This window comes from Phalacrocorax aristotelis, chromosome 1 (assembly GCF_949628215.1).
Source record: "Phalacrocorax aristotelis chromosome 1, bGulAri2.1, whole genome shotgun sequence".
Taxonomy (NCBI): Eukaryota; Metazoa; Chordata; class Aves; order Suliformes; family Phalacrocoracidae; genus Phalacrocorax; species Phalacrocorax aristotelis.
In genome coordinates this window covers 163,985,343-164,007,587 of record NC_134276.1, presented here as the reverse complement: position 1 = coordinate 164,007,587, position 22,245 = coordinate 163,985,343, and the positions used below count along the sequence as shown (strand labels likewise).

General features: G+C 37.5%; 1 protein-coding gene across 3 annotated transcripts in view; it reads left to right on the top strand.

The window, feature by feature from the left end:
* The window catches only part of IFT56 (intraflagellar transport 56), a 51,933-nt gene that overhangs the window by 14,740 nt on the left and 14,948 nt on the right, over positions 1-22,245 (top strand). The window contains exons 5-13 of one of the 3 annotated variants that reach the window (XM_075078864.1): positions 785-834; positions 2,502-2,647; positions 4,007-4,178; positions 4,589-4,663; positions 5,814-5,916; positions 10,028-10,083; positions 11,865-11,918; positions 12,340-12,403; positions 19,053-19,141. In XM_075078864.1, coding sequence (XP_074934965.1) covers positions 785-834; positions 2,502-2,647; positions 4,007-4,178; positions 4,589-4,663; positions 5,814-5,916; positions 10,028-10,083; positions 11,865-11,918; positions 12,340-12,403; positions 19,053-19,141 — 809 coding nt within the window. The remainder of the gene's footprint in view (positions 1-784; positions 835-2,501; positions 2,648-4,006; positions 4,179-4,588; positions 4,664-5,813; positions 5,917-10,027; positions 10,084-11,864; positions 11,919-12,339; positions 12,404-19,052; positions 19,142-22,245) is intronic. The other 2 variants (XR_012657992.1, XM_075078855.1) reach the window with 2 other exon arrangements.

Genomic DNA, 22,245 nt, shown 5'->3' with positions numbered 1-22,245 from the left:
GTCACTCTCAGTGAAGCACAAGGCTCTCTCTAGTGACTTAAAGCTCTACAGTTAACAATTTGTGTCATATGGGCTTAGTTAAATGGAATTCCTAATCCTGCTAGAGCAAGAAATTTAATGAACTTTAGTGGCTCTAGAAAGGAGATGTCTTCCTTAAATCTCTCACCCATATCTTAGTTTAAATCTTATGGGCTCTGACTGCAGGATTCTTTCATGTGCCTTTTGCTTCTAAGGACAGATGAAATATTAGAGCGAAGTATCATATGTGCATGCATAACAAAACGGTAGCAGCGGTAGGTTTTGCAATACACTGGAAGTTGAAAAGATTCCTATAATTATGGATCACAACTTACTTCAAATATGACATATTGTAGAAGGAGCCTTGATTATGAGTTTCTGTTGCTCCTTTTTATTTTGTAAAAGATGCTGTGCTGTGTGTCACTTGTGCAAAAACAGAGAACTAGCCAGAAGGCCCTGCAAGCAAATGATAGTGCAATTCATAAAAGTTTTAAAGCTCATGGAAGGCAGAGGCCAATGAAAACTTATTTTCAACAGGGATTTCAAAAGAAATGGGCAAGGAATGAAAACAGGAAGCTGGAAGGCCTTTCAACCACTCTCAAATTGGTAGAACCTGCCCCAGGGCATGACCTGCAAAGAACTGTACTTGGGCTAGTTAATGAAAGAATATGGGTGCATGAATGTCTATTGAGAAAGGGAGTTAAAAATAAAATAGAGACACCCTGAGTTGCTCTTTGCAGCAATACTTACCGAATTTTCCTTACAGCACCTAAGAGTCGTCTCCAGAACCGTTTACTCTTTCACCTGGCGCATAAGGTATGTCTTTTCTTTACTCATGCTTTGTTTGTTTTCTTTTCAGTTGGGTAATATGTAATTTATGCTGGCAACCTGGCAGAATAATTAAAATGTCTGTGGTGGCAGGAGAACAAAGGTTTTCCACAACCACCCTACTCTATTAAAATGTGGAGGAGAAAGTAAGTGTGAAAACATGATCTCAGAATAGATGCCCTCAGCATGTATCTAAGGAAAGTCTTACCAACTCACTTCACGTAAGTCATACCACAGGAGCGTGATGGTATTTTTGATCACGAAGAACCTGGGACTTGAATAGAATCTGAAATGTATAAGCCCCTCTTTTTCTTTTTTTCTTTTTCTTTTTCTTTGAAGTGTACCAAGTTTTCCTAACTTGCAGCTGTCTTATACTTAGCAATTTGAGCAAAATGGTCTATACGCTATTACTGATCCTCCTAAGTCATTCATTATCCAAGAAGTAATATTGTTTATAGGATGAAATTTACTTTAATTTCAACAACAATAAACGCTTATTTCACTCTACCACACATAGCTATCTTGCCATAAATTTGGGGTTGCACCATCCTGTGTTACATTTAATAAGTATTGTGCTTGAGTTTTGAGTGAAAGAGAGTGAGTTTTGGAAGACAGAAAGTATAAATCCCAAGTGTTAGCTTTGATGTCAGATCCTCTTTAATGAAATCTTTAAAAGAGAAATGTTAAAACATTTTTGTAGTGGCACTGGCACTTATAGATGTCCATGATAATGAGAAGTTGGATAATTCCTAGTTCATGTAGTTAGTCTTTAGAAATAAAGGGTTTTATGAAACTATGAAGCCCATTGCCTTTAGTTCTGTTATGCAGCTTCTCTTGCCTTTTTACTGGAGTATAATTTTGTGACTGGCCCAAAGGAGGAAAAGAATTTGAATAAAACTGAGCAGATAGGTGAAAATCAAATGCATAAGACTGAACTTGTGTGTAAGAGGAATTCATAATTACTGTTGAATCAGCAGAACCAACAAAGGGAAGCACTGGAATACGTGATTTGAGTAGACTGATTAAGGAATAGACTCAACTTTACTATTGTAATACAAATATAATGGGTATGTTTAACTCTGTTCCTTGTTTGTATCCTTGTGTATGTGTGTTATATGCTATACAGCAATGCTTTTAAAAATAAACCATTTAGTTAAAGAAACTGGAATTTTACGGGGGTGATGAAAGAGAATTTGTTAGTGCTGTGAAGAAGTCTTATGAAAATTAGCGTTTGTGTGTTGGCAAGTCTTGGATTTTTCTCCTATCCAGGAGAAAAAAGATTTGAATCTACAACCAGCAAAATTTCTGCTGGCTCAAATAGTAACAGTCAAAACTTGTGTTGCAAAATTCTGTTTGTGAAATAATTAATTCAGCTATTCCTCTCTTACCCATCAAGGCATGTGACATGTAATTACGTTTAAATCACACCTTAAAGGAAAACGTGTACTTAGTTTTAGCCTCACATTTATCTAGTTTCAACTGGTCTGCCTTTTAATGTTTGGCTTTCTCCAGTGGTCAAATTAACTTTAAAGTAACAGTTTTTCCAGATGTTTAATATGAATCGTGTGCTGTTTGCCAGCAAGGACAAACTAATCCAGCTAATTAAAACATTTTTCTTGCCGAACTCTTCTGAGAATGTGTCACACTCTTTTTAGTTCAGTGATGAGAAGAAACTGATGAGCTCTCACCAGAATCTGCAAGACATTACAGAAGATCAGCTTAGCTTGGCATCTATCCATTACATGCGGTCCCACTACCAAGAAGCTATTGATATCTACAAACGCATTCTTCTTGATAATCGGTGGGCATCTCTACTCTAAACCTTATTGCAGTGTCTCTGATACTGTTGGTATTTGACTTCCATTTAGTTGCTTGGTTTTTGAAAGTAGGAATTTTCCCCAATTGCTATGTCCCTTTCCCACCACAAAAAGTGTACAAGTTCTAGCCCCCTCAATTTTGTTCATTGCAAATCATTATTGAAAAATGCATGTCTAAAGAGCTCTGCTGTCTGTTGCTGTCTTTTAGTGGTATTCCCTTTTATTCATTCCAAGATCTTTATTTTGCTACTTATTTCTTCTGAAATGATACATAGTTCTATACCTACTTTGTCTTTTTCTCCTCCCCTCCCCTGATGGCCAGTCTGGTGACCCTTGCTTGTGGTTATTGACTTCTTCACCTCTTAGCCTTTTTAAGAAGGGTTCAGTTCTTAGTTTTTATGTAGAGTTCCTTGCATTCCTTTGTCTGAAATTCTTTCGATTTCTATTTATCTTGCTATGACATTTGTTGATGGTTTGGGGAACTCTTTTGGGTTTTTTTTGTTGTTTGATTGTTTTGTTGTTTTTTTTATTTTATTTTATTTTCTGCAAGTCCTTAGTTCAGAATTTAACAAGGAACAAACTGAATTTGTAACTGGCTGGAAGTATTAGTATTGTTTAATAAAATAGAAACTGCTGTTCCAGCATATGTAGCTATCTTTTGGCAGTATGTGCTCTTGAACACTTCAGAGAAAGTTGAGAGTCCATCATAATGTATACAAGTATGTCATGTAATTCTTGGGGAAAGGACAAGATTTTAAATTCCAAGTCCTGTAGAAGCAATCACTGAAAGCTAAATGAACAACCTTCATAACAATTATCCTTTTACTTACTGTTACCACAAATATCTGTCTTATTTCTGTGTCTAGTTCTTCTGGTTTGATAGCTTGGAATGGCAAGGACTTTTTGAAATAATTGTACTTGGTATAAGGTAATAATAACCATTAAAACATTTTCAAAGTTTTATGTGCATGTGAAATGTCTTTGCACATATTGCATAGACAATCCATTTCTGCCAGGCCAAGTACAGTGCTTGTGTTCTGTGCATTTTCTTAGTGTGAAGTTGCCATTATTTCCCAGATTTGCAATCCAACCTTTTTGTAGGTAATCCTTTAAAGCTGCAGTAGCTGCCATTGAAGAAACTAATGTGAGTCTATATCTGGATCGTGCAATCCTATCTAACAAACTAGAACTCTAAAGAAACCTCAAGCATTTCTCAGAAACCCCGGTTTTGGTGTGCTTGTAAAAGATGTATAGCCATGTGAGAGCTTTTCACTGATGTTAATGTTCTGTAGTATAACTTTCTGGTGGAATTTAAATGTTTTCTTTAATCCTCTTTCCTGCAGGGAATACCTGGCTCTGAATGTATATGTGGCCCTATGCTATTACAAACTGGATTACTATGATGTATCACAGGAAGTACTAGCTGTTTATCTTCAGCAAGTTCCTGACAGTACCATTGCTCTCAACCTTAAAGCTTGTAACCATTTCCGACTTTACAATGGGAAGGCTGCTGAGGTACCTATTGAGCGGCCCTTGAGTTCATCTTTATTTTAGTTCAAGATTCCATACAGGTTTCTTTTTCTTGTCATCTGCCTTAATGAGTAATGTTGATAATGGCCTTTATCATCTCATTGTGTCTTTCTCTTAGGAATGTCTCCCATTTCAGTTTCCCTGGTATTAAGCCATCTGTCCACATGTGTGCACAGTGGTCTTGCAGTTTTCCCAGTCCGCTTCTGACCTTGTGTCTATATGTATTATCCAGTTGTTAAAATCATCACGTAGAAGTGGGAAGGCAAAAATCTTCCAGTGACCCAGCACTGCTGGAGATGCCTTTCTGTCAGCTTTAGGGATCATATGAAGCTCCATTTATGCTTGTGTGCTTTTTTTGGTTTTGCGTTAAAATTTTGGAATGTATGTAATTCCAGGCAGAGCTCAAGAACTTGACGGACAGCGCCTCATCATCTTTTGAGTTTGGCAAGGAGCTTATTAAGCACAATCTGGTGAGTAAAATAGTTCTGAATTTAATATGAACTTCTTTCATTTGTAGAGCTTTTCTTGATTCACAAAATGGAGTATTTTGGGAATTGCAGACCCAATTGAATCTTTGCTGCCATATAAGTCCCATTCCAGAAATCCTACCTGTATAATTAATGTGTGATCAAGTGTATGTTTTTTCCTGGAATTTTTCCCTGTCAGTTTGAGACTGTCAGGAAAATAATAGTGCTTTTACCCCCAAAGTTATTTTCAAATAACTTATGTCCTGTAAGAACACCTTTGCAAGTTATTTTGTGAAGCCCAGTCAAGAACAACACTGTAGAAACAAGTCAGAATGCGTGACCCTGAACTCTTATTTAGTACTGCAGCAATGTGAGTGGAATTAAGATGACTCAGGGAAAATGGTCTTCATCCAAAAAGTACTTAACAGTGAGTTCATAGGGAAAAAGATGTTGATAAAGCCAAAATACTTGTGTGTTCTGCAGTAAGAGAGTCACTAATCACCTGATCATTTTCCCTGAAGTGGTATTATTAATTTGTTGAATGACCAGTAACAGTAGATTGCTCTTGTTTAATGATGGGCAGTTGCTTGCTTTGTTGTTTTTCAAGAGCAGTCACAACAAGCTAACACTTTTCCCCAAGAGTTAAAACTGCTTTCAAACTGGACTTCTTTAAGTTAACATTATTTTGAATGTTGGTCTTTTGCCAGTGGTTTATTGAAAAAGTATGTTAGACTTTGTTGGAGGAGCTGTCACGTGAAACTGAAGTATAAAGAATTGACTGCTCCTGAGTCTTGTGGCATTCTAAATAGATGTAGAGTTGTTAGCCTAATTTGTTCATGCGTTCCCCTCACTCTTGTCTCCGACCACTTTTTTTTTTTAAAGTCTTTGATATATAATGTATCACTACTTTGAGCTGCTAAAAGCTGAACTAACTTAATCTTTATTGATGGATTAAATACTTTATATTCCTCAGAATAAAGATTGTCACACATTGTAATTCTATAGTTATATTAAAGCAGGGATTATGCTAATGCCAGTACCACTGACCTTTTCATGCTGTTAATGTAGGAATTTAAGGATTAATTTCCTAGAAATAAGAGATGGTAGACAAGATTTTGATATGCAGTTATCAATATGGTGCTTTTCTCTGCAGGTGGTGTTCCGAGGAGGAGAAGGGGCTTTGCAGGTCCTGCCTCCTCTGGTTGATGTTATTCCTGAGGCAAGACTGAATCTTGTCATTTATTATCTCCGGCAAGGTAAATACACCTTCCTCTGGCTCTCTTTTAGCTTCAGGGTGACATTCATTCATCTGATCTCAACTGACTATTCCATGAAATGCTGCGGGTTTTTTTCTTTACAGTAAAATGTAATTAATTTAATTTTCTGTTCCTCTGGAAAATAGTGAAGAGCTGCCATTGCTTGCAGAGGAGGGCTTTAATTGTGTGGTGTCAAATAAATCTACTTCAGCAGAGTATTGGATGTTCTTAGTTTGCAGGAGAGGGCTTTGGGGATGGTGGTGTTTATATGTTTATTGTGAGAGGACATCTCTGTCTGAATATGTGAAAATGGTAAGCGTATGTCCTATGAAGGCAAGGACAACTATTTCTGTAAATACAGCACAAACAGAATATGAGCAAAGTGGCTTTGAACAAGGCTACAGTTTGTGAATGAGACATTGCATTCCAAATCTACTTCACAACTCTTAAAGAATGCAGGTAGGTAGCCAGAATCAGTTGGAAAGGATTTTCCATTTGTTTCTGTCCTTAGCTGGCTGCCTCCTTTGAATTTTATCTGAGTTTAGTTTGAGAGCCATTCCTATTCTCCCATTGTGTTCCTTTATTCAACAGTGGGTTGACTGGCTGAGTGATGAGTAGGTGTTAACTTCAGTCATCTAATATAAGGAGACATGGTGATTGCTTTTCCATCCACTGCTTTCTTATAAACCTTGTATTTTGTCACCATGACAAACAAGTTTAGATGACTAGAGCATCTGAAAGCAGAAAAATGTCGTCTTTTTTACTTTTTAAATAAATAAAGCCCATGCCTTCAATTTTTTCAAGATGTTGAAAAATTAGCAGGAAAAGAAAGGAGATATATTCTGCTGGCAGAAGTAAGTCGCACCCACTTTATATTCTTTGTGTCCCAATAAGTTCATCAGAGAATCTGAGCATAGGTAAACAGAGTACACTGAAAAAGCTCTGTGAGCTTTTTATAGTGCGATTACTTGGAATTTCACATAACGATTCTGAGTAACACCTTTATGAGTTGTAATCAATAAAGTTGGTGAGATTTAATCTTTGTAGTTGGAATAGGTTGTCTTTGGGTGCTTAGTTGTATCTAGGACTGCTTCTTTTGTCTGCATGTGCAATTGAAACACTGCCTCATTGTTTCAATTCAACTCAGACTGTGACAAATTTTAGAATATACCATTACTGATGACTGTTAGCAGTTACAGAAATTTTTATTGTGGCTAATACTGTGCAATAAAATCTCAATAACCTGACTTTGCTAATGTGCAAACATCACAGTCTTCACAAAATATGGCAATTCTATCCCTATTTTGTTTTATTTGATACTAGAGAATGACAACATGGTTATTTAAATTTAATATGAGGTTATTTAAATTTCTTCATGGTTGTAAATTAGGTATGCATTCTCAAGTAAATTTAAATGGTCACAATTGTATGTTATTAAAAGTACATTATCACCTGTCTTTATATTGCATAAATTTATAGAGTTCTAGGTAAATAACAGAATCAAATTATTAGTGAGCAGGGACCTCTGGAGATCTCTAGCACAACATTTTATTTAAGGAAGGTCCAATTAGATCAGGTTGTTTAGAGCCTTGTCCAGAGGAGCATCTAGGCAGAACTTCCTGTGTTGCACCTTGTGTCCACTGCCTTTCATCTCACCCTGTGGAATCTGTCTCCATCTTCCCTGTACCCTCCCATTAGTTAGTTGTAGACAGTGATAAGACCTCCCTTTAGCCTTCTCTTCTGACAGCTAAGCAAATGCAGTTCTCTCAACCTTTCCTTATTCCCCTGCCTGCCTTGGGAGCCCTTGGGTGTGCTCACTCCAGTATTTCAATGTCTGTCTTGATCAAGGGATCCCAAAACCGGACACAGTGCTCCAGGTGCAATCTCACAAGTGCCAGCTAGAGAAGAATCCCTTCCCTTGCCCTGATGACTACATTCTTGCTAATATGATTCAGTGTGCAGTTGGCCTCCTTTGCTGCAAGGGTGCACTTCTGTCAGGACCCCCCAGTTGCATTTTTAGCCAGTCAGGCCCCTGCCTCTCCTGTTGCTTAGGATTGTTTCAAACGGAGCAAGATGCAGGACTTGCATTTTGCCTTCATTGAACTTCATGAGATTACTTTCAGCCCATTTTTTCAGCCTGCTGAGCTTCTTCTCAATAGCTGGGAGCTCTCTCCCCAATCTTTTGTCATGTGCAAACTTGCTGAAAGTACTCTCTATCCTATCATCTGGGTTGTATTAATACAAGATGCTCAACAGTATCAATCCCTGGGGCATTCAGTTAGTAATGAACCACCAGTTGGAGTTTGTACAACTGATCACTGTTCTTTAGTAGTCCAGCCAGTCAGGCAATTTTCCATCCCTTTATCATCTTACTTAGCCAGTCCTTTCTCTCAAGTTTGGTTATGACAAAGGTATAAGAGACTGTGTCAAAGACCTTGCTACAATCAAGGTATGAAGCACCCGCTGCTATCCCCTTAGCCTTACAGCCATTCATCCATTGGGTTAGTCGGTACACTTTGGCATTGGTAAATGCCTGCTGTTCCCAGCCACCTTTCCGTCCAGTATTATTGATGCCAATATCACTGGAGATAATGTTGGTATTATTACCAATTCTCTTGCCCAATACTATTGTAATAATAATAATATATGTTTCAAATTAAGTTCTACTTATGCAGAAGCAAAGTACATCATCTGCGTTACTTAAAAATCAGCCTTGTTTACTCATTTGTTGTCAACCTTGCAGTAATTTTCTTTAGTTTGGTTCTGTTCTTCGCTGTGGTATGCAAACAACTTGCATACTGACAAAGGAGGCCAAGGGGAATTAGGATTAAAGCCTCTTTCTTGGTTAGGCCAAGTTTCCATTTAAAGTCTTGCTAGTGTAGCAGCATCAGTTAAGATTGTGAGAAGTCATTACTTCTAATGACTCCAGCTGTCTCTCCAAAACCTACAAGGTCTCCAATAAAGGTAGGCTTGTGTTAAGAGATGCTCTGAACTGGAGTGACTGAAGTGCAAACATGCATCCCATTTTTTCCAACTCTTTAAGGTATTGACTTTTAGCAGGGTTTGGGGCCAGGTATCCAGTCATAATTTGCTCCAGTGAGATTTGCTAGAGGCTTCTGTTGGAGTCTGAAGAGCATAGTTCTGTGTTGATGGTCTACATTGATGCAAATAAGGGCTGCTGTCTTCTTTGTTGTTGCTGAGCTGAGCTATCCAAAATTAACAAAAAACCTATTTCAGTTTTAAAAAAAAAGTTTTGACTTTTGGCTAGTCTAGTACCTTGTGCTGGCTTACTATGTGACTGCTCAAGGGAATGGATAGGAAAGTAGAGAGCTTGGATGGGAGCCTGGCAGCTCCAGTGTATAGTGCCTTAAGTCACCCTGGAGTACTGTCCTCATGGTGTATGCATGGTATGTACTAGGAAAAAAAAAAGTTTTGTTTGATAAGGCTTGTTCTTATGGGCAGCTGGTATAATGCTGTGTTAACGAAATTTTGCCAGTAAATAAGGTTCACTTCACTAGGTTGGTTTTCAAAGCCAACCATAGTGCCAACATTGTTTTTTGATTTAGGTAAAGTTTAAAATCTTTTCAGTTTACTTATTTCTTGGATGGGAAGGAAGTATACTAGTAGTGCTTTTTGCATGTTAGAATTAGGATCAGGTAAGAGCTGCTGGACAGATTTTTAAATACTTATAAGGAAATATTTATAAGGAAAAGATGAAGTTTCCCTTCAGAATCACGTTACCCTATCCTCCTTGAGTGGTAAACAAATACGCGAAGAGAAAAAACAGGAAAATGATGGATTTATTATCTTGACCTTCTACTGTTTGTTCAGAAAGCAACCACTGGAATATGAACAAGGAACCCAAGTCATCTCTACTAGGAAAATTGTAGTAATAAAGAAGCTATTACTCACTCCATGTTTGTTATTTGAGTTCTAGAAAACCATCACCATTGTGATATAAATTCAAAATGATTTATAGTTACCTTTCTCCTCCTGTCTAAATACTTTATTTCTTAGTCTATGACTGTTGGGGAATGTTGTAGAGGATGAGTGACTTGTTCTAATTCAGGGTGCTATGGGTTGTCATGCATTCTAATGTCTGGTATTTCAGATGATGTGCAGGAGGCTTACAACCTGATTAAGGACCTGGAACCTACAGCTCCACAGGTAATTGGAAACTGGTGTCATGGTCCATAAAGACAAAGGTTATAAATTGTTATGAAATCTACCATGTACAAAGCTGGTATTCTGAGGACAGCTTGCCCCATTCCCATTTTTAAAACTCTTGTAATTTCTTTTTATCAACAATAGACTTAATGTGCTTGCATAAAGCATTTAATATGAGCATATATGAGTACTTAGCATGTTACTGCCATACCACCTGGAGTCAATAAGAATACAAGTCTGTTTTGTGCAGACTTGACTCCAGTGAGCTGACCATTAGTGCATAGATAAAAGCCCTCTTCCCACTACAGCCACTTGTCACTTCTGCACTGGTGGTGGTTACCATCCAGGAGATCTACTAGCTCAGATGCTCATGTGGTTTGTCCTGAAGCCATTTCAATAAAAATGGGCTAGATTAGATTAAACAGTTTAAATAATAGGTCTTTTCTAATTCTATCTCACTTTGGCTGCAATGAGTGAAAACTGCAGTGTCCCTTGGCTGCTACTGTAATTTTCTTTTGTGGCTGTTCCAACATCTTTAGTCTCTGATTTATTCCTCTTTGCAGTTTATTTTCCAAAGGTCACATAGCTGGGCATGAAAGGGACCTTTCACGAGTCTCTGCGAGGATTAGATGGAGGGAAGGAAAAGCAAAACCTTGAGAACACAGTTCTGGTGATTCTGTGCTGAGGAGTGTCTTCTGCCGTTGCTTTTCACTTCTTGCATTTTTCAGTATAGCAAGATTTGCTTGAACAGTGTTCTGCAGCTATTGATCCTTTAGCCTCTGTTTTCCTCATATATGTGCCTAATATAAATAACATCATGCCTGATCACATTTTGAAATGTGAATCTTTGTGCTTTTTTTCCATTTTCTCACTCACACTTGGAAGGAACTGCCTGCTAAGACTTGCAAAACTACTTGTATATCCTCCTTCAGTTCTCAAATTTCTTCTTTGTCATGATGCCTATAGGATATAATTTGGGGTCTTTAAGAGAGTTGGTGTGCTAAAATGATTACTTAGCATGCAGGCTAGTACTCTCAGATTGTTTCCTGCACCCACTGTCAGTCTATGTACATGTCTTTTTCTATTTTTCCATGTATACATCTGTGACAGAGCTGTCCAGGTTTATCAGGAGTGCCTACTAAAACAGCTATAACTCTTAATTATAAAATTTGAATAAGACAAATGAATCTGTTACATGCTGAGAAAATCTTGCTCAGAGAAGATTTAAACTCTAGCTGTATCTCATAGTAGAGATTACAGGGTACTCTACTCCTATTTCTAATTGCAGTAGAGTAATATGACCACAGAGCATAAGCCTCTTGACATTTTTGCCTTGATGAGAAATACTCTGCATTTTGCAGCAAGGGTGGTAGTGGTTATGGTTAACCAATGTGCATACTTGAAGTGGGATCTGTGCATTAATATAACAATATTGCACTTGATTATTGTCATATGATGGTGAAGAGGACATGATAGTATGGTATGGTGTTCCTTCTGGTGTATCATCTTTGACCATAAGACTTACCAGAAAACACACCACCCCTTTGCATCGCACATATTTAGCAGAAGTGACTAGCTAGCAAGTAGAATGGATTTTGGCAGGGTAACTTTGTACTACTGTGCTGAAGCACTATCATAGGAACCAGCTGCCTATTAAACTGAGTTGGGATAGAGTTGAATTTAGGAAGAAAATAATGTGCACATAGGCTCTTAGGTGTCTCCTGAAATCTTCACATTGTCTTCTCTGATGCTTTTTACTTTTTTCCCCCCCCCCCTCCCAGGAGTACATACTCAAAGGAGTGGTGAATGCAGCACTTGGACAAGAAATGGGCTCGGTGAGTGAAGCCCATAAAGTTCTCCAGCTTCTCCAACAGCCGAATGTGAACAGATTTGTAGGGACTGGAATGGAGTGAAAAAGGCAGCCATTTCTCACTTAGATTGCAGTATCTCCAAGCCTCTTAATCTTTTTCCATACAGTACTCGCTCCAGAATGAGAGAGATGCAAATCTTTGTTGCTAGTCCTGACAATAAATCAAGCTGAATATGGCTTCTCTGTCCTGCTTCAAAAAAACCTGTTTCTACAGTGTTCTTGTGTGTCTAGGCACATAAAATGGCACATTTACCTTTTCTGGTTTTACTTCAGCCCTGGTTTGTCTGTTAGTTGCTCCCCATCTGTTCCTCAGAGTGTATTCTCACTGTATGGTGTAGCATCAACTCTGGAACTCATATTGGATTGGTTTTTTTCCCCTTTCCCAGAGAGATCATCTGAAAATTGCTCAGCAGTTCTTCCAGTTGGTGGGTGAATCAGCCAGTGAATGTGGTATGTTTGAAATGTTCTTTCTCCATTATGTAATCCTTCTTACAACATCCAAAAATATACCATCGTATCTTTGTCTAACTGCTGGCTGTTAGCATGACTATTACTAGGCATTTTTTTGCTATGGTATGAGTAACAGAAGCTCTAATTCATAGTCTAAAACAGATTTGCAAGTTTAAATTAGAAGGCTCAGCTGATTCCAAACCTTACTATATGAATTAGGCCAGAAAAGAGATACTGCAAACTGCTAGTCTTCACTGACAGGTGTTGTGGCAGCTTGCCTTTGACTAGTAATCCCCGTTACAGAAACAGAAGACATCAGCCTAATTAGATGAAGCATGTGCTGAAACCTCAGAGGTACAGATACTCACAGGTACAAATCTAGGACGGCTAATGAAAGCCTATTGAGCACGTAGAGTTCTAGCACAGTGTGCGCCCTGGAATTGAGTGTGATAAAAATATAAAGAGGAATTTGGCTACAGAGAGAAACGGAGGCTCTGGGACTACCTACTTGGTTGAACCAAGAAACACATGATAAAACCCAACCAAAAAAAACAATATATTTTCAATGTTTACTTTTACTTATTCAATAATAGAGCAAAACAAGACCTTGTCTTCCCTTCCCCTTGCCAAAATAAAACCAAAAATCCCAAATCAAAAAAGCCAGTAGTTGGAACGTAGAAATTCAGCCAAAATGGGGCTTCCCAGTTTGCATTGTAGGCATTGTCAGTAGGACTGTTTCTTTGGGTGGGTAGTTTGCACATTTATGGTGCAGACAGCTCATGGTCCTCAGAGACAGAATGTTGTCTTCTGTGTCCGTGGTGACTAAAGAGAAGGAGCTCAACAGGCAGAGAAGCAGCACTGATGAAACGTTCAGAAATACTGTTGAGCTGTTCTGTTCCCCTTGCACCCCTTGGACGTTTGTTGAGATTGTGCAGCAGAGAACTTCACATTGGAAGGCCTGAAGTGGTTCTACAGATGAGGTTTCCCTAACACATTCCTTTTGCATTAAGGCTATCCCTTTGGAGTCGGGATCTCAGCTAACAGAAAAAAGCAATATGAACTGTAGTAGTGGAGGACTCAGTTAGCAGGCATATAGCTACCTGGGTTTATGATACCAGTAAAGTCACAGGGTGACTGATAAAATGGTGGCAGACTTCTTAATGCCTGTAACAGTCATGCAGGTGTGATGAGTAACCATAGCATCCGTGGATAAAAATAACATATAGTCTGAGAAAAGATATCCTGAAAAGATATGTAGTGAAGATATAGCCCAAAACACAAACTGAAATTGTTAGGAAGCTAAAAGTCTTAATTTTACTGTGAAATATTTTTAAACATATATGCGGAACAGGATAGAGAGGTTGAGGCTTGAGGTATAGTTGGAGTGGGGCTGAGGCGGGGAGGGAACAGAAATGTAGTCCAATTAGAAAGGTGGGTGAACTGGAAAAAAATGAGCCTATGGGAAGGATTGGATCCAATTAAACGTAAATGGAAACGTTAGTACTACAAGCATCTTACACTCTCAATACTTATGTAAAAACTGCTTTGTCATCTTTTTGAAACCTTGTGGAACCTTGTGGGAGAAAGCTGACATAGAGAAGAGTGCACAATTCAAGGTAACTCCTCCTTTAAAGGCGAAATGGTGTGAGGGGTTTGCTTGTATGCTCAAATGAAGGACAGATGGAGATCAACAAACTGTAGATGGGAAATAGAAGAGGCAAATGGTTCAATTTACATAGGACATAACAAAAAGCAAAGACATGAAGACCAAATATCTAAGTGTTTTTATAAGGATATAAGATGTTTTACAGCAAGATTCATGAAGTGAAACACCTGGTTTTAGAAGGGGAAGCTATAAACCTAAAATAATTTTTAAAATGTGATAGGAGGAAGGTAATAGGTAGGATATTGTTCCTATTTAATTTACAATGGGGTATTACAAAATAGATGATGCCAGTGGAGAAATGGATCTAAATGTTATAGAAACCTTCTTTCAAAATAAAGTAAATATCTTTTCTTTATCAGTGAGTAACATAAAATTGTTTTAAATTACATGCTGCAATAGGAGACTCATCGTATTGAGGCTAAATTATTCACCAGCCAGCCTGGATGGGAACAGTGACTGGCATATTAAAGAGGTTAGAGATTTTATATAGAGAGATAATTAAATAATAGTTGGAGACTTCCATTCTGTCCATATTGACCTAGTAAATGCAATGACATGGCGTGATATAGAGAATGGATTTTTAAATGCTAAGTTTTCATCTTAGAGAACACACAAGTGAACAGGTGACTCTAGACCAATACAAAGATTACATAGAACCTGATGTGAAATTTTATGATGAAAATCCGATTCTGTTACAGTGATCCGAGTATAATCAAATTCAAAATCCATGTCTTAGCAAATACTCAAAAAATTTCCACAGTACTAATTTCAAGAAGGGAAGCTACATAATAACCTTCCTCATTTCTAACAGAAAATTTTCAGTGAAGTAGCAGTGAAAAGGATAAAATGCACCTGATTTGAACACTTGAAAGAATCTTTTGTTTCTTTAAAGAAAGGGCTCGTATTCATAATTAATGAGCTATAGGAGACAAATAATGACATGACTAGGTTTGCCAATGGTACAAAATTACCCATAGTAGGAAAACTGAAAGCTTCCACAATGATGAAAGCTGTGGAAGAATACACGAGGGTGGGTAATAATATGCAAATTGAATTTAGCTTTGATAAATGCAAAGTAGTATGTACAGGGGAAAAAAACCTTGAACTATGTTTGCAAAATTATCAGAAAAATTGAAGAGAATCTTAGGAATTGATGAGGAAAGAGAGAGCAAAACAAAAATAATTACTCTTTTGTACACAGATGTGGTTCCCTTTCTTCGATACTGTCTGCAGTTCTCGTTCTTATATTTTTAAAAATGTATATATGGTAGAACCAGAAGGGGTACAATAAAGACAGCAAGAATGATCAGAGAAAGGGGACAGCTTATTGAGCAAGGAGATGAAATAAAGGAGGGTACATGGCCTGGAAAATGACGACTGAGTTTGGTTATGTTCGCAATACAGAACATCGTAAATGAAAGGAGAAGAGTAATAGAGAAGAATTAATTACTGTACCATACAAAAAAAAAAAAACCAAAGAGCATTGGTATACATCAACGTGCAACACAATTAAAGCAAACAGCATTAATCACTTTTTCACATAACACACTTATTTGATATAGAATCTTGTGAGAACCAGAAGGTATAAAGAAATATGTAGAAAAAAAGTCCATTGGCTGTTTAACACAAATATTTCAGTGATGACTAGGAAATCCTCAGTATAGATTGTTGGAAGCTGGGAGAAACTTCAAAGGAAGTGGCATTACATACAACACCATTTTTTATATGTGAAATCAGAATATATTCTTTCTATAGCTTTTTTATTCTTACTCAGGAAGCTTCTGAACCAGATGGACTTTGGATCCAATATGATCATTTTCATGTTCTTATGTACCTTAGCATATTAGCCACTATGTTGTATATTTGTGGTCATTTTTTATTTGCTGCCTTTGTTTTGCTGGGTTTAGCATGGAGAACAGAATTCTTGCTGCTTGCATACTTGGGCTTTGGCTAAGTAGCCAGCCGTGCTATTCAAAAATGTAAGTCATGCTTCAGCACTTCCAATGTGCCAATCCTTACAAGGAGCTAGTACTGCTAGATTGTGTGTGTAAGATCTTTATCAAGTTACTTAGCTGCTTTGCAGATTTATAATACAAAAGTAGGTTGTGCTCACTAGAGCAGGGAAATCCTATGCTGTGTCTTTGCTCACAACTGGGCCTACAAGGCTCCTGATTTTAATGTGGCTTATCAAAAATTAGTGGATTAAAAGGAAGATGTGGAATATTTTTTCTAAACAAGGTCCTATCTTTCTGACATGCTCCTGTTAGTTGTAGAAATCCCATGGCAGCATTAAGGAAGAGCAGCAACAGACAAGAATAGTGTCATCTTTTTGTAACATCATTTGGAGTCATCAGTTAAGCCCTTTGCTATTTTTAATTAGATCTCTGACTTGGCAGTTCAAGAAGCATAGAGCAAACAGTTACTGTGGAAGTCCTTTGCAATACACGTACACATTTAATCTCATGTTGGAAGTTATGTACTTTAAGAGGAGTAGGGACACCCAAAACAAAACCCCCACACACACACACACAAAAAAAAAAAAACCCACAACAAAAACAAACCAGGAAGCACTTAGAATGTAGGAGTCAATATTCACCCTCTAACAGCAATAGTAACACACAGAACAGCAGCTTGGTTTACTGGGTTTTTTTTAAGCTTAATAAAAATTCTTAATCCAAATGACATGAAATGGAACTGGCAGTACAAAGGAGGATATGACTAGAATTTTATAGTTAATTCTCATGCTCTTCTCCAAGGGTCTCAACTGGGTGGAAAATTCAACAGAACAGATTTCTGAGTTAAGTTAAGGAGGAAATGGGGCAAAAGGAACGTTAGTGAAAGTAAATTAAATTAATATTTCCATTAAATGCAGTGTTTCTGGTGCTTACATAAGTCATACAAACTACCCTAAAAATACTGCAAGCATAATGGAGAAAAGCACCCCTTTCATTTTCAGTGGTCCTCTTTTAGTACCAAGTCAGGCATATCTAGTGTTGGGCGGGAGGAATGAAACATTTCTTCTGGACTTTGTGCAGTCTTTTCTTTGAGGTATTCATAGGTCACCCTAAGTACTATTTTAAAATGAGAACTTTTTCCTCTTCCTGCCTGAGTCACATGGGATGAATTGGAACGATACAAGTCTGGTTTTCCTGTCACTAGGAGTATTAATTGCTGAGTCAGATGAGATTTACAGATGTTTGGTTTTTTAATTAAATCTTTCACTAAAAGTATATGGAGGATGGTATGCTGGGATAACAAAATTTTCTGCCAAAATGTGGACATAAGAATAAATACTGAAACTTAGAAACTCTCCAATCACATATAGAAGAAGAAAAGTCTGGTTCTAGTATGTTGTTACTGTGATTATTTTTTACTGAAAATGCATTCTCAGTTTTAAGTCATCTTTGTGTGTTTATTTGCATTGTTAAAATTTTGTTTAAAATAAATTGCTGTGAGTTTATGAACTTCAAAAATTTAATGTGAGAGAAAAGGACCACTTTTGAGATACCTGCATTCTTACTACAAAAACCACCAAAAAAAAAAAGAGTGGAAGAACACTGAGGAAAATTGTTTCTGTTATTGTCCTGTCAAGACATATATGCATCATGATAAGTATGTCTGCATGTAAAAAAGGACAGATAAATATACAGGCCAGTTTCTACTCCCAAGTGAACACTTCATAAATAACCAAATAACTCTCAAGTTGGAGAATTGAATGATGTGATTCAGACATAGATAAGGATGGATTTTCTCTATATGGAAATGACAGGACATCCAAGTTTAGTATCTCCTAGTGCTAAAAAATAAAAAACTAGAATATTCTGCTTTCCTTTGAAATATATTTTGAGATCTTATATAGTCCTTTCCAGGAATAATTACTACCCTACCTTATGTAAAGGAGAATGTACAATTTTCCAGTGGAATGCTATATTTTGTGCTGTGGTATGGAGTCAGAAATATTGGTCTTCAGATAAATTAAATTTCTATATAGAGAAGAGATATTTTAATTTTCTAGTGTTGATGGATTAATGATAACTAACCTACAGGAGCAGATTACTTCAGGACCATTGTTAGCCTTAGGATCTTATCTCCTGTCACCTCACCAAACTGCACAGAGCAACGTGATCTCTAATGATCATTTGACATAGTGAAATAGTAGTGATCTGATATCACTGGGGTTTATGCCTTCCCAGCTGCTACTTGGGTTCATCCATCTCTGACCAATTTCCATTGGTTGGGTCTGAGAAAAATTAGTCCTACTAAGCTTACTTCAGAACCTCTAAAAAAGATAGTTTTTCAGTAACACAGCTAGCAATTTCGGAGTAGATGACAGCATAGTATGATGGCAGCAAAGTTTACTCATTTGAACTATATGCCTAACTTATTTATGGCTTTATCACTTGTGAGCAATATGGTATTCCCAAGTGCATGAAAATTAATTTTCATATTGTGTTTCATCACTGAGTATTTTCATGTACATTCATTAAGGTTTTTTTTAATATGTATAACAATATCTTCAGTGTCTCAAGTTTACTCTCTTACTGGAACTAAAATTAAAATATGTAGAGCTTCTTTGTCCAGGATAACTGAAAAGCATTATTTTAAAGAAAAAGGCCAATGAGGTTATAATAACAAATTAAGGCTTTGTATCAAGAGTCATTTCCTAAGAGTAAGAATAATTCACAGTAAAATTATGCTACATAAATTATGTCCTGAAGAAAAGGCCTGCTACTTAAACAATTTGTCTCTGTAGAATTTATTGTTGAATACAGTCTTGCAATAGTTACTGTATGCAGTAGAAAAAGTTGACAAGATGATCTAATAGTTCTTCTAACCTCTAGTATGGTCCTTTACCTTGAAAAGGCAAGTTACACTATTTTTAGAAGTTAGCTGCTTTTGTAGTTGCCAACGGTCTTGACAGGGATTTCCATTACCATGTGATTTTTAAATTCTACAAATCTCTATTTCTCTTTTGAATTTTAGATACCATTCCAGGGAGACAGTGCATGTCCTCCTGCTTCTTTCTTCTTAGACAGTTTGGTAATGTCCTGATTTACCTCAACTCAGTCAAGGTTAGTATTATTATTTAGTATTGGTAGTACCCTAGTGCACGGAATCCCTACATATGGAATTAGACTGTACTGCGTGAGACACTATGTAAACATAAGAAGTTACAGAAACACAACAGTAACAACAAAACACAGGAACAACAGTGGGACATAAGTGGTTGTGGTCAATACAGCAAATGGATCAAAACGTAAGGAAGCAGTTTAGTTGGCATTGTGCAGCATGGCGCTCTTATCATACTTGCAATTTAACCATTATCAGGCTTTCTGGTGGCATCACAGAAGACAAGGAAGATAACAAGATTTGTGGATATTTATGGGGTGGGCAGCATGGAGGAAAAAACCCTTTTTTTCAGACTTATCGAATGAGTGATGGGGATTATTGTCACTGGTTAATAATTGGGGACAACGTTTTAAGGAACAAGACTGTGTAAGGAAGATAGGACATGAAGGACCCTGAAAAGACTAAAGCTTATATTCTGTAGGGAAAGCAGTCACTGAAGGGCTAAGAAAGGGCAGTATTACCAAAGATTTTTATTTTTGCAGAAGTAATCTGAGTGGTACCCTGCAGGTAAGGTTCCATTTTTCAAGGTAAGAGGAGATGGCAGTTATCGTAATGCAGCATTATCAGATCACCAGTATTCAATGGGTAAAAAACATTTAACTTACAGATATTCAGTTATAAATCAGATGTGAGGAAAAAGAGAGAAGGTGGAGTGTGATTATAAGGTTAAGTGATTGCAGTCTTGTGCTGCTGATTGGAAACTAGAGTTGTAAAACTCTATATTTGGTAGGAAGAGGAATGAGAATCTAAAAAGAAACGGTTAGGGACATGCATGAGATGAGGATAATTACAATGTTCTAATGAGGGTGGGACCTGAAAAAAAACACATGGCTGTAATGGTGCCAAAAGCAGCTGGTAAGTGAAGAATGATGAAGGTGTAGTGTTCTTAATCTTTGTCTGGAAAGGGGTCATTGAAGAAATCCCAGGTGGCTGTAGCCACTGGAATGGCTCCACTGTAGTGGAATGAAGAGACACCCTACCACCACCACCCCAAATTGGAGTATGTGTGTAATTGTAAAAAACAAGAGCTGGAAACTAACAGTGAGATTTGTTTTGCCTAATTTGAGCCATCTAAAAGTCAGACTTTTAGAAAACTGATCATCTGGTCTCAGTCTATAGCCAATGGGGGCAGATGGTAATTTCAGGAGGAGAATTCATCCTGTGTATTTCTTACAGTTAGAATTTAATGAGTCATCCCATAGCAATACCCAGCTCTTCCCATTTACTTTAAAATGTTCTTAACTAGTTCTAACCTGGAAAGATTAAAGTTAAATGTGAATACTTACCACTTCCAAGGTATATGGGAAAGCTTAGAAATGAGAGAGAGAGAAGGGGAGCATCTGGGGAGGCAAATGGAGTCATCATTACTATTGGGAAGTAAGGCATGGCTAGTGTTTGTAAAGTAAAGAACCAGAAGCAAACAAGACATTAAACAGAAATTAGGATGGCGAAAGTGGGCAATAGGATGATCAGAGGACAGGTCAGGCATGAGGCCAAAGAAGTGCTACAGGGAGGAAATTAAGTGGGACAATTCTGTATCTGTGAGGGTATAAAGGAAAGTGTTGTAGGAAGGGTTGGAAAGAAAATCCAAAGAGAAAAAGAAGAGCACAGAATACTCGGTGTTAATTTGTAAGATGCAAGAGCCCATGCAGAGGAAAACATAGGTGAAGAATAGATCTAATGTTAAAAAATGTCAGGAGGGAGGCAGAGATAATGACAGATACAGGTATGTAAGCCTTCAATCCTGCCATATTTATCAACTGGAAGAAGGAGTGTTCTTACCTTGTCATATTTTGGAGAAAAGATTTTATAATGTGTGCATAGGGGAGGGGAAGGGTTATTTCACTGCTTGTGATATCCCAAAGAAAATGTAATTTTCCTCTAAGCAATAACAATGAACCTTGTGAGCCTGGCAAAACAGAATTTGGTGGCCAGAGAAGCAAGCTGAGAGATAGGGAAGCATTTGTTTTACGGCTACATCCTTGAAGAACTGAGAGATCGATAAAAAGGAACATCTCATGTCAGAAGACACCGAAAGCTGGGTGATAAAGTATATAGTCAGGGAGGACAACTAATTGGCATGTTGATAAGAACCAAAACTAAGTGTCCTTTAGGTGAAATTACCTCAATATAATACTAAAAATCACACCCATAGGTCAGAAAACCCCCTACTCAAATAAGGCCCTCACTCTCTGAGCATGTGTGGTAAATTCAAAGGTAGCTGTACCTTTAAGGTGAAATGAGAAAGAAATTAAACAATTATTGGCTGGGGGGCGGGAATATTGTCTGTGACTGATACATTTAACTGTATGAATACTTTGTAGCGTCTTGGTGCGGGGGGGCTGGCTTTGTGGGGTTACCGCCTAGCGCCCGGCTTTGCCCAAAATGAATTGAATAAAATACCTCCGCTCGGTGTGTAGTTTGGCGTTTTGCACACTGGGAGAATGAACCTGCTTTTTGGGAACACATTTATTTGGATGTTTTGTTTTGTTTTAAAAACTTAACTTTTGCTGAAAGTACCATAACATATTTATCAGCTTGCAAGCTGGACTTCTCCACATATACATGCCTTTGACATCAGTAACCGTATATCCGTTTTGATTTGACCCATATTTAGGCAAAGATTTAGTATTTTTTTAAAATAATCCCTTGGTTTTCACAGTTGTAATGTGATAGCATTTCTAAGAGTGAAACAAAATATGCTAAGTAAAGAAAATTCAATAGAAAAAAAAAAGATTCATGCATTTCATTGTGTCACTGAAATAGGGAATAAACCTCGTAACACCAACGTAGTGTTAAAAGGCAGGCATTCTTTAGTCACAGCATGGTGCCGGATGCACAGGGGATAACTCCTCTTAACATGTGTACCTTAAACACCTTTCCCATGTGATTTATATAGACCAAACATATACATATTCATCTTATCCATACATATTCAATATTATTCTCTTTGGTGATTGGCACAAACTTGCTCGCTTCACATGTAAATTATTGCGCAGACTCTGTTGTCCTTTCCCATTCTTCTCTTTTGAGTAGGTGGTATTAC